Here is a 12869-nt window from a genome sequence, read left to right on the forward strand (position 1 = left end):
AGATTTGTACCTGCAACAGCACTGCCTCTCTGCATGTGAGGATAAACCCTGATACAGTGTTTTGGAATAGCCAAGAGCTTTTGATAAACTGTCCCACAATTGGACTTTACAACTTGGCACACAGTGAAGACAGGAGTGGAAATCTCTTTTAACAATTAAAATTGTAAGAGTTTGAAAGGATCTACTCTCAGATTTAGAGGATTTAATCAGTGGCTATTACTTTATTTGTATTTGTTCTCAGTATTCAGGGTTTTTTTTTTTGGCAAAAATACTGTGCAACAAATGCATTAGAAAAGGCAATTCATCTCCTTAACTTGTCATCATATAAAAATATCCATTTTATTTTTGCAAAAATCCACAACTTTAGTAAACCATTTTTTTTCTTAAGTTCTAGATCTTGGCTTTAAATGTTGTCCTGTGATCCCACCTTTGTCTCAGGTCTGAAATGTATATGTGGCAAATATAAATGTTGCAATAGATTCCATAGATTATAGAATTATTGATTTTTTTTTCTTACAGAGTTTGGAAATCATTAAGATACAATTTATGCCTAAAACTTTAATATTTTTAGCTTTCAGGACTGTCTCTGCAAATATAGTACTTATTTTTCTGAGCATGAAAAGTACATATTCCAAAAGATTTTTATCTGCATCATCAGATGAAACTGAATGTTACCTTTATACAAAGAGAAGTAAAGCAGAAAGTGATCAAAAAATCAGAGAGAAAGAGAATCATCAAAAGCTAGAACAAAGCAGACATTGTGGGAGCAAGGACCAAACATCACCACATGAACTCCTCTATTTGTCAGAAAGACAAAACAACTGGGCATTAGAAAAACAGAGCTGTGATACAGGAAGAAAAACTTGTATGGGAGAGTTTTTCAGTTCTAAGGCTTGTAGTAATGAATTAGCATGTACAGTATCAGCAAATGAAGCATTCACCAAAAAATGGAGTCCTGAAAATGAAGACCAAAGTCCTATAGGAGATGACATTTCCCTGAATGTAGGTAGACAGCCCCTTGAAACAGAGCTACTCAATGTGTCGAGCACTGCTGACACATGTCAAAATCTACCGGTACTAAAGCCACCCCAAGTGCAGCAGAACAACAGTATAGAACAAAATAATAAAAGAAATGAGGATAATGAGCTCAAACAAAATTCTTCACTTACATCATTAAACAGACACATGTTTCAGACAGAATTGTTAAGTCAAAAATCTGTCTCCAATAAAAAGTGGCAGCGATACCAGCTTTTTCAAATTCCATTTTTGAGTGGAACAAGTTCTTTGTTTTCATGCATAGAAAATAAAAAAAGCAAATTTCTGAAAAATGTATGTTCTGCAGAAGATAAAAATTATTCCAGTTGCGATAAGGAAACTACTGCAGAAGAAAATAGTAAAGAGAGAAATAATTCAATGTGTATAATTCGAACATTGAAACCTCTTAAGAGAATGCAACCCCTGGAAATCCCTAATTTTCAATTTCCTAGGATTTCAAATAAAATAAATAGTAAACAATCATCAACTAACTTTAGGGAAACAGACTGGAAGAATTTTGAAGGTGAACCATCTTTAATACATTCTAAACAGATACACGGTGTGCAAAAAATATCTGAGATAGGGAAACAAAAAATGCAAAATGATAAAAGCAGTGTAAAAGCTTCAACTGTTGGTTATGAATTTAAAGAAAATAATTGCCCCCCAATTAACAAACAGGAGCACAGCACTTTGGCAGAAGGAGAAGTATCTGGAACATATTTCAGATGCAACAACACTAACACTGAATATAATAAAATATTTGCTGAAAATTACTTCAAAGATAAAATAATGGAGAATTCAGAGAGTGATGATGACCAGAAGTCAAAGATTCACATTTACATTAGTGCTAAAAATGTTCAGAATGAGAAATGTGTCAGCTCTAATGATCTTTTGCAGAGAAGGAGGAGGAAGAGCACTAATGAGAATGCGGGAATGTTTCATATGCAGATGAGTATTCCAGTAACAACAGAAGCATTAGAGAAAAATAAATTAAACGTACACTGTGGTGTGCATGATTCCAACCGGGCTATTTGTTTGTATGAAGCAGAATCAAAACTCTCCACAATGGAAATACTTGATTTCCAAAGTTATGCAACAAAAAATATTGCATTTAAAAGTAATTGTCCTTGCATTATTGTGCAGGATTTTCCAGATGAGAGAGCAAGTTGCAATGTATTTATGGGGAAGGAAATGTTCAAATTAAAGTTTTCATTTCAAAACATGCTGTTTGGATGGGTCAGGATGTGGACGGAGTCTTTCCATGAAGATATGGCCACGTGTCAGGATGACAGTGTTACACCTTGGTCTCATTGCCATGACACATTAAAAGAGCAGTGTGATGCTCAAGAGTTGGTAAAGAGCTCTATAAATAGGGACCACAATGATAAAATATTCATGTGTTTGCTGGCTGTTGTTTCAAAGCATCTGAAGGTGGAGGTACTAAAGAAAATGCTTGCTTCCTTTTTCAGTAGCACAAATACTATATTGACAACTGAGGGGAAGTCTATGCGAGGAGAGAAACAGTCCTTATGTGGCAGAAAGCAAAATCAGTTAAACTCATGCACAGATAATTCTTGGAGGCAAACTGCAGGATTTCCTTATGAAAATAAAACTTATCCAGGATTTTTAAGTTCTAAGTTTGTGGAAAGCACTGATTTTGAGTTGCAGAATGGATGGCAGAAAAGATGCTTTTATAGAACTTCAGGTGGAGAAGAGTATGCTTTCCTTCAAAGAGGAGCTCCCTTTCATAACCAAAAAAGCAGATTATGTAAGGGAAGACATGTCAGGAAACACCACCTCTTATCCAGAGAGAGTGAAGGGTTTACCACTGATTTGAGGTCAGTCAGTCACAAAAACAGTATGAAAAAGCAAATTTTACCTGCTAAATACCTTATCTTGCTTCAGGGCTCTTCTGATAGTTCTTCACTACACAGGCTCTATTGCTGCAATATCACAAAAGTACAGTATCTGATAGGAGCCAATCTTAGATATCAGAGTTACTTTCCTGCTCATTCACAACCAAAATTTGAAAAGGTACATAAAAATACAGATCAGAAAATATCAGTAAATGCCCTAAAGAAGGAGAAGAACAAACTAAGCATAAGGCTTAATAGTTCTTTTAATGTAAAATTATTTAAAGCTATTCCTTGTGTTCTTGAAAACAAGAAACACAAAACAACTGGATATAGAAATGGCATAACTTCTACAAATGAAGTCACTAATGAAATAACATATACCACGAAAAAATATTTGGGTAACTCTAGTTATATAAATGCTGATGAAAAAGGATGTGTTAATCCAAAAGAGTTGCAGATGAATTGTCATGATTTTCTTCATAAAAAATCTTTTTCTATTTTTGACACATATGAAAAAATTCCCCTAGCCACTGATTCTGAAGACTTTGACCAGATCCCACTTGTAAAGCAAGACAGTTCTATCCAAAAAAGGTTGTGTGAAGAAAGTGCAGTCACTGGTTCAAAAGAAATTCAGTGTTTGCCTGTTGAATCAAACAAGGTCTTAATTCTATCTGAGCAGCCAACAGCAACCACAGAAGAATATAATTCTCTCCTGTTGCTAGACAGACAAATAAACAAACATGAGAATTGCAAAGACTTTGGTACTTGTAGCCCACACCTAGCAAATAAAAAAGTAGACAACCAAAATACTTACTTATTTTCTGAAAATTTATTTCCTAGTTCCTCAAATATTTATCAGTCTGACACTTTGCCACTGGATAGCAGCTCGTTTGTCAACAGAGAAATAAGTGAAGATGGGCACTGCAGGAATTCCTCAAGTGCAGACAAACAAAAGACAAGTGAAACAAGTCCTGCCATGGTACAGTATCTATCCACGGGCAGTCCTGCCGTGACAGATACATACTTGCAATTAGCGGCTAAAGAAGCAGCACAGTTTGCTTTACAAGGCCAGATGAATAAGACAGGCAGTTCAGAGCCAGCAACTTTGAAACAACATCTTGAATATGTAAAAGAACAGGAAGAGAGAACTTATGAACAAATGCATGTAACTAATGAAAGTCAATGTGGGATTGTAATGAATTACTTGATTATGTCATATTCAGAAGATAAATCTAAAACATTCATTGCTGCAGAAGAGGAATTAAAAATGCCTTTATCCATAATGAACAATGGATGTCTTGAAGATGTAAAAGATAAGTATTTACCCTTAGAAAATAAAATCACACACGAATTTGAACTAAAGCGAAAATTTGATTTAGTGCTAGAAGAGCTACGTATGTTTCATGAAATTAGCAAAGAAAATGTAAACATTTTATCTAGTTTGGAAACAAACTTGCCCAACACTTACTGTGAATTAAATAATGCTGAGGGAATAGATGAAAACATGGCAAGGGACTCTCAAAGTAAAATACATATTTCTTCTCCAATCTGTGGTACCACAAAAGAAAAACACATGACTGACATTAATGAAAGTTCATTACATGAAAAGATATTAAATGAAAATGAAGACCAGCAAGTATCTAAGGAATATTCTATTTCAAGAATGTCAAGCAAAGAATTGATGCACTCTCCTGCAGAAGGTAAGCACATGGAAATACTGTTTTATGTAATTAAGAAAATTTAAATATTAGGCAATATGTGATTTTCTTTAAAGGTATATTTCTCAACTCAAACAATTTCATGTTTTCATGGAATTCAGAGTTTGGTGAACAAATGTACTTGCCTATGAATAGCCAAAACCAAAACATCCCACACTACTGCACACTGTGATGTAACAGGTGTAGCTCAGAATTCAGCTGGTCATCTCCAGGCTTGCTGAAACCTGCATTAATGTAAATTCTGTTTCAGATTATTCATTTTGTCTGATTTCATCACAATGAGCCCTAAATTCCCTAAAACAGTCAAAACCACATTGAGATGCGTGCTCAAAGAGAGAAAAAGTCTCAACTAAAACAAGATACAATGTTTACAAAGGAGACAACTGTTTCCTTTCCCTGATGACATAGACTCACTCATGGAATAGTTTGGGTTGGAAGGGATATTTATAGGTCGTCAAATTCAACCCCCTGCAACAAACAGGGTCGTCTGCAAGTAGATCAGATAGCTCAGTGCCCTGTCCAACCTGATCTTGAATATAACTATATAACTCATATAACTTGTATAGTTATCTTTGTTCAAAATTTAGATGCTGCTGGTTTTAGCACTTTCAAATTATTTTCCCTAGAGAAGCTCAATCCCCATTACAAATAGGATGCGGGGAAATATGATTCATAAGATTTCTTAGAGTCATAAGACTCTAAGAGTCTAAGAGTTTTGCTAGATAATCAAGAGGTATTTAATGAGTTGAGGAAGGACACTGGGAAGAAAACCTGGAGAATGCTCTACCTTCTTGTATAAATTACTCAAAAGTGATAAGTAAATTATTAAAAAACAAAACAAAACAAAACAAAACAAAACAAACAAACAAAAAACAATAAAAAAAACCTCTTCAATCTGTGCATTTGTCAGATTTTGGACCTGAAATTCAGTTTGCAGGAGTGATGAGTTCTCACAGCTGCAAACAAAATCGCTGAGGTTTATGCTTTGGTCACATTTGGTAAATTACCTGATGAGAATGCAACTATCTCAAAATTGTCATCAGAGCTAAATTTCTCAGTGGTTTGGCTCTAAATTTATAAAGTGAATATTTCAGAGGGGTTATGAAATTAAGTAGTGTCTGGGAAGAAATTGTTAAAGTGTCACAGAAAAATCCCAGAAGGAATTCTGTTCAGTAGAGCTTTAACAATAAAATGTGCAGCAAGTTACACCTGAATGCCTTGCAGAGCTGAAAACTTAACAGATACTGGGAAAATGGCTCAGCAAGTGATCACTTTTCTGCTTAAGCCTGGAATAAGAAGATCCAAGTGGAGCAACTGATTTGTCACCAGAGGACCAAAAACTGCACTATTGCATTTATGCAAATGAGAACTTCATGAGATGTAGAAGCAACATTTTGCAAGCCTCTGAGAATGAGACTTTGTGGCTTCGTTAACATTACATGTAGTGTGCACATGCATGTTTTAATCAAATCAACAAGAACCACAAATTAATTACTAGATGAAACAAACTTAATTATTTGTTTCTAGTAATCAAATAAAAAACTTAAATGTGTTTATTTTTTTTGTTTTAACACTATTTAGGTGCAGCCTATAGAAATCCATACACATGGGATCCAGCTTTTCTACCCGGCATGCTTTTTAAAGAACAAAGCTATAATTTACACAAAGAAGGAGGTAATAGTTACATTATTCTACAATTTATACCACGAATCCCAGTGCTAATGTTTATTAGTCTATTATTTCTCAAACATTTGTAATTTTTTTCTTCCCTTTTTATTTCTATTTCTATAGAAATTACATTTGGTTTAGTTGTAGGTTACTAGAAAAGTGTCTTGTCTTCAGCTTGGTTCACAGAACAAGCCATACTGATGAGTATTTTTGTTCTTTGGAGAGAAGAAAAGAACTTTAACAACTTGGGGTTTCCTTTGTTGCTTATTTTGGAGCCATTTGGAACAAACATCCTTGGGCCTCCAATCATTGTAATATAGCCAAGATATACTACAGGGACAACATGATTCGTTGTCCTTTTTTTGAAGATCTGCAGTTTTGTACCCATTGTGGAAGGAAATTCAGAATGATTTTGTAAAGTGATCTTTTAGGATTTCAAAAAGCATGTTTTGGCAGTTTTTCCAACATATGGAAACAGTAAAACAAGGCATTTGGTTTATTCTGAAATTAAATTCTAAAACTTTGTCAAGGAAAGACTATAAATAAACTTCTGCTTTACTTAGTGAAATCATCTGCTCCTATTTTTACTTTTATTCCCCATTGCATCTCTTAAAACTGTTGCACAACTTTCTGGTTTGAGAATTCAGAATCTGTTTCCTTTACTCAGGCCATTCTGGGAAATAAAGAGACTGAAAAACAGTTACAGATGAACTCTGGTGTTCTTTTCACCTATATTTTATTGAAGTTATGTCAACTTGTGCAAATATTTCATATACCAAGTGCAAAATGTTACAGAAAATTCTGCTTTACTTATTTGCTCTTTGTCACTACTCTTTCAGATTTTATATTTTTTGTGATGTGGATTCTAGTTTCTGACTTACATAGTAGGTATTGTTATTGCTTAGGGAAATTCTGATTCCAGAATGCTGTATTGTACATAACATACCAAGGAGGTTGATATTAACATCTTCTTGGAAATCTTGTTCAGATGAGATTGAAACTTGCTAAGTGAAACATTGTTCCTCCCATGACTGAACCTGGATGTTTTTCCTTTTCTTCTTTCCCTGCTGTTTTGTGCTGCAGGGTTAAGGACAAAGGAAATTAGATGTTTTCCCCATTGCTGTTATGTCTATTTCCTTTACATTGCTTCCTCGTGTTCTCTAAATTCCCATCTGAGCTTCTCCAGAAATGTTCAGGAAGAGTCCTTAGCAATGAGCATCCCCTTTTTTCCTCCATGATTGCTGAGGAATTGTGCAGGTTGTTAGGGCAGCGGCATATTTCTAGGGCATTTTATACCTTTTTTCCCAGTTTTGTCAGAATCAACAGGAACCTAGTATTCTTCCAGTAGAAGAATGTGAAAAAGTTGAATGTTCCCCTCATCATCCTTCTCAGTTATGGCAAATAGGAAACAGTTGAGTATCGTCTTTCCTTGGGGAGATACACTGGCAGAGACAGTTCTCTTCCATTTACACTGAAAATTGCCTTGGAGGTTATTCTGAAACCAGGTTTTGTCAGGGGAAATACTATACTTACTGTACTGATAGGAGTTAATGTCAGAAGCTATGCTGATGTGTGACTGTCTCCCTCTATTTTTCAGTAGGATTCTGAGCCATCACATCTTGTCACAGGACCTGTGACTGCTTTGGAAAGGAGATACCTAGGTGGGACAAGAAGATTTATACTCCAGTAGCTTTAGAGTTTACTGTGACTAACAACCATGCTTTCCTGGCTACCTATAAACCCACAACACTTGACTGACTTTCAGTTCATGCCTTTCCTCTTCTAGCTGGCTCTTACAAGTCTTAGAAAAGATATAGCAGCACTGCTGTCTCATCATTGACTTAAGAACAGAACTTTGGGATTTTTTTTTCTCATCCCACCATTCAAAATTCTTTTAAAAGGCTTAGAGAAATTTTTCTCTCCCATTACTAGGATACCAGCTGAATACCTAAAACTCTTATACACACACAATTTGATGTTCTAGCTAACTGCTCAGTGCTTCCTCATTTCATAGAATGATGCAGAATAGAACTGGAAAAGATCTTGAGAAATTTGACCCCTTCTTCTTCCAGATGAATTGTCCTAATCTCTATTTAACAAAGTCATGGGTCTTCTAATCTGCCCCAGTGAGTATTATTTTATGCAAAACAGAACAACTTCTAAAGGATGACTGATACTACACTGATCAGTGCTAGAGATCACTACATGGTGCATACTTTACCTAATAGAATGTAGAACAGAAAATAGACATCCTCCTATCCTGCTTTATGGAAAATGAGAGGCACAGGGCAAGACATCAGACTAATTGTGAGTATTAAAGTGTATTCACCTCAGTTTGTCCACTCTGTCCTGAAATGTTAACTTGTATCAAATTGTGAGCCTTTGCAGTCTGTTAGGAAAGTTATGTAATGTTGGGTTGGAGATTATTCTAATCAGAGGGAATCTGCACATGACACAGCTGCAAGCATTTCCTTCTCAACCCAAAAGAATCTGTTAGATGCTCTGCAGCAGAATGGAGGTGGGATAGGATGAAGTAAAGGATTGCTTAATTAATATTGGTCTAATTTATCTATCTTGTCAGGATGTCATTCTTGTCTATATCATACAGAATTCTGGGTCTGTTTCATTTTGATTCTTTCTTTTAAATATAGGATACTTTTTGTCTCATGATGTCATAAGAGTACAGCCTCTTAAAACATGCAAGGGCCCCATCAGGATTGGGCTGTCAAGAAAGGCTCGGCCAAAGAAGCTTCATCCTTATCTGAAATGACTTCCTGGATTCTTTTACCAGCCTTCACATCTGGGATCACTCTGCTTGAAAACTGTTGAAATGTTTTAACGTTAATTTTCTTGGTACTTTGATCTTTGTGGTTTAAGGGGGTTTTAGATATTAATATTTCAGTATTTGCTAGTGATTTATTTAGAAATACTCCTGTGAATACTTGATAGCAAAGGGATTTATAATGAATGTTTACTAGTAGAAGTTTTAATGGAAGGGTGAATTCCTTTTAAAGTTTATGTAATATTAATAAAATCTGTCATGTATTTTTCATCTATTAAAATATACAGTTGAAATTTTCTGTCACATCCACACATCCATCCTCTGTGTGTTTATGTAGTTTTAAAAACTCAGAAAGTATTTTTAAAGAGAATTGTTACAAATGTTTAGAGTGATGTAGAAGAGAATTTCAGGAAGTTAAGTTTAGATTGCTAAAAGGAAGATTGTGTTTTAGGCTGCAGTGGCAGTTTCCTCTGAGGTACTCCCAGTTCCATGTCCTTGTCCCATTAGACAGAGAGTTGGAATAAAGCTATAAATGCTACAGACAGATTGTCTCATTCTGAGGGTACTGATTCCATTGCATACATCATGGAGGCAAAATAACAGTGCATAAATTCTGAAGATCATGTATCTTGAGAAATGGGGACACTTGGAATGCTCTGAAGCATGCAGATTTTGGTTAGGGACATCTAATTGTTATTATACTGTTATTTCTGTTATAAAGAATAGAGGCAGTTTCAACTGAATAAAAGCACAACACGAAACAAACCTGAGTGAAGTCTGAAAAAAATTTCTGAAGTGTCAGAACAAGAGTAATCTAATAACAGGCATTCAGAAGAAAGCTTTAAGCCATCTGTGATTGCACAGAGTTGTTTAGACAGAGAATATTTCACCCTGCAGTGGATAAGAGAGTATTCCAGGATAAAAAGTGCTACGGAACAGTGATGGAATGATGATAAACCCCTACAAAAATAATAATAGATGGTTGTAGCTGACACAAGGAAACTGAGCAAGCTGAACTGATAAGGAATTTATCTGCAAATAAAATCTTTTATAGAATCTCTAGCACCAGTGCAAAGACTAAGTAACTTCAAAGTTTAATTTCTTTAGCAGTGACATTCAGAATATATCATATGTAATAGTAAGCATTTCAGTATGTTTATATTATAAGGATCCCAATAAGAAAAAAAATTCAGTCCACAATATTGAGAGAAATCAATGAAACAATAAAATCTAGAAAAGGAGTTATAATTTGGTTCATAGTTCCTTTTGTATGAAATAGTAAGAATCTCAGATGAAAATTTGTTTCTAGGAACAGCTGGTTCTAAAATAAGAGGTTCTAAACTGATCTGTTGACCACAGATTGTCCAAAAGGTACAATAAATTGTGTGCACCTGGTTTAAATTTTAATTTAAATGTTAATTTAAATTTTAATGTAATTTTAAACAAGAAAAGTTGCTTACTTTCCCACTAAAAATTTGGTAATGTAAAACTGTACATGCTAATTGAAAGCATAGTTCTGGACAATACATTATCCTTCATCAGTATAACTAATTTATGGAAAAGTTTAAAAGGGCTAAACAAATGGACAAATGGGACACATGTTAAGAAGCAGCCCCTAGAAGGGCAGGGTCATTAGACAACTCCCTTGGGAGTATGCAAATGAGGCAGCAGCTGGACAGGAATGGATGGATGGATGGATGGATGGATGGATGGATGGATGGATGGATGGATGGATGACTTTTGCACCTTCACCATCAGCAGCAGACATGTCTGTCTCAGAGAGGGTAACTTGGCAGGGTGACACTGTGGAGCTGCTTGAGGGCCTATGGTAGATAGCAACATCTAAATATCAGCTAAGGGTGCGTAGAGGCATTCTGGGTTCTCAGTGCTTTGCAAGAAGTATCAACTTAAGTTTCTCTGGATCCCAGCAAGAAGAAGCTGATCATAAATCTTTAGCTGAGTGTTGTTTATTGTGTGCTGGCCCGGAGCAAGGGGAGCTGGTCTATAGGCATTGGAAGGTCCCCCTGGAGTTTTGTCCTCACAGATGGGCAAACAGTTCTTGACTGCTGCCAGATATGAACTGGCTGCCAGGCACGATGTCTTATCAGTAGCTCTCTTAGGTCATATTTCTAAAGGTTGATGTTTAAAGTAGGAGGATTTCTTAAGATTTGGGAGATATACTTCTGCATTTACAACCCATTGTGTCCAACAGACCCAAGAAAATGGTCTTTGTCATTCTGAAATCAGAATTACTTCAATACAAAGTAATATATGGAGATGATGTGACCCCACCAAAGCGTACTTGTAATGAACATTCAAATAGGTAATTCTGAAACTGAAGGATAAACTATTCCTTGAAATATTTGGGCAATTTTATTCTGCCTTATAGTAAAATTTGCTATGCCTGGGAACTCAGATTAGTCTAAAATCTGCAGAAATCAATATAATAGAAAGATTCTGTGAAATTACCTCAGCATTGTTTATACAGCTAATCATCTTTCCACTGAAGAACATTTTTGCCTATTATTAAATCAATGAACTCACCTGTTTTTAAAATATGCCTGGTTGTCTGATGCTTATATAAGAAAATACTACAATGCTCTTGTTTGCAGAAGACAGAGGTACACAGGCTACTTTTTCAAGAGATAAAGTCTTAATTCACTGCATTTATACTCAGTAGCAAACTCCCTTGTGTTTGATGGTGCAGCTTGTGCAAGAATGTCCCCAAATATCCTGGAAAAGATTCTGGAAAATACCCAAAGACAAAAACCCAGACAATAAGTCAAACAAAACAACAAAAATTGGACCATGCAGAGAAGTAGAATAGCCCAGCTGAGATATTATGTAAACTTTATGTCTGACTGCTCATTCAGCTGGAGAGAGCTGCTAACAACATGCCCTCATCTTAAATAACAGAGGAAGGGTTGGCACTGGGAATGCTGCCTGGCCTTCTGCCAGCTTCAGCTTCCCCAGCCACCGTCAGCAGGAATAGTTCAGGTACCTCGTTCTGCTGGGGAGCAGCACAAGAGCTCTCAGCTGTGCAGAGCAGCGATGGAAGCTGGAGCCATTCCAGGGACTTTGGGAGTTGCACGGGAAAATGCCAAGCCAAGACACCACCATATGTCTGCATATCTGATTGAAGCAATATGTATAGATTTTGAATTTTCCTGTTGCAGACACCATATCTGGTGATGTTTTTGAGTTAACTAAGATTGCTAATGCTGACTGTAACACAAATGCAGTTGTTAAGTTTCATTATACTTTAATAATTATGCAGGAAAGCTTAAATATAATTTCTGAATCATTTTATATCAGCTGCTAGAACAATAGATATAGCTTGGGCTTGTTTAATACAAAAGGAATCAATTATAGCCTGCTGAAAACCTTGAATTTCATTATATCTACCAATACATGTGATTTTTTAATAAATAGTAATTGAATGTATTTTTTTGTCTGCCTTTCAAATGACTGGATGCAAAGTTAAAATTGTTCTTCTCAGTGTATTTTGGATAAATGTGGACGATTCATGAGTGAATATAAGCAAGATTATTAAAATTCAGTTTAATAACAACATCTGCATATAGAAGTCTGGTTGTTTCCTCTATCAGGGAATTGAATTGAAACAGGTAATGAAGTCCTGTTACTCCTCCTACTATTGGAAAACAGTTGCCAAACCAAAAGAGATGATAAATTTCAGGGAAGCCTTTGGAAAAGGGTTCAAATAACTCTATCTATTAAAAGGTTGTGCAATAAGGAAGATGGTGCCAAGACATTTTGTGAATACGCTTTACCAAGAAGTTTCATGTGGTT

General features: G+C 35.6%; 2 protein-coding genes across 2 annotated transcripts in view; both read left to right on the forward strand.

The window, feature by feature from the left end:
- The window catches only part of SMC6 (structural maintenance of chromosomes 6), a 283990-nt gene that overhangs the window by 150035 nt on the left and 121086 nt on the right, over positions 1-12869 (forward strand). The window lies entirely within an intron of this gene.
- Positions 513-9824, forward strand: RAD51AP2 (RAD51 associated protein 2). The gene is made up of 3 exons (XM_068183414.1): positions 513-4591; positions 6191-6283; positions 8929-9824. The coding sequence occupies exons 1-3, from the start codon at positions 547-549 to the stop codon at positions 9045-9047; spliced, it is 4257 nt and encodes a 1418-aa protein (XP_068039515.1). The 5' UTR covers positions 513-546; the 3' UTR covers positions 9048-9824.

This window comes from Anomalospiza imberbis, chromosome 3 (genome assembly GCF_031753505.1).
Source record: "Anomalospiza imberbis isolate Cuckoo-Finch-1a 21T00152 chromosome 3, ASM3175350v1, whole genome shotgun sequence".
NCBI lineage: Eukaryota > Metazoa > Chordata > Aves > Passeriformes > Viduidae > Anomalospiza > Anomalospiza imberbis.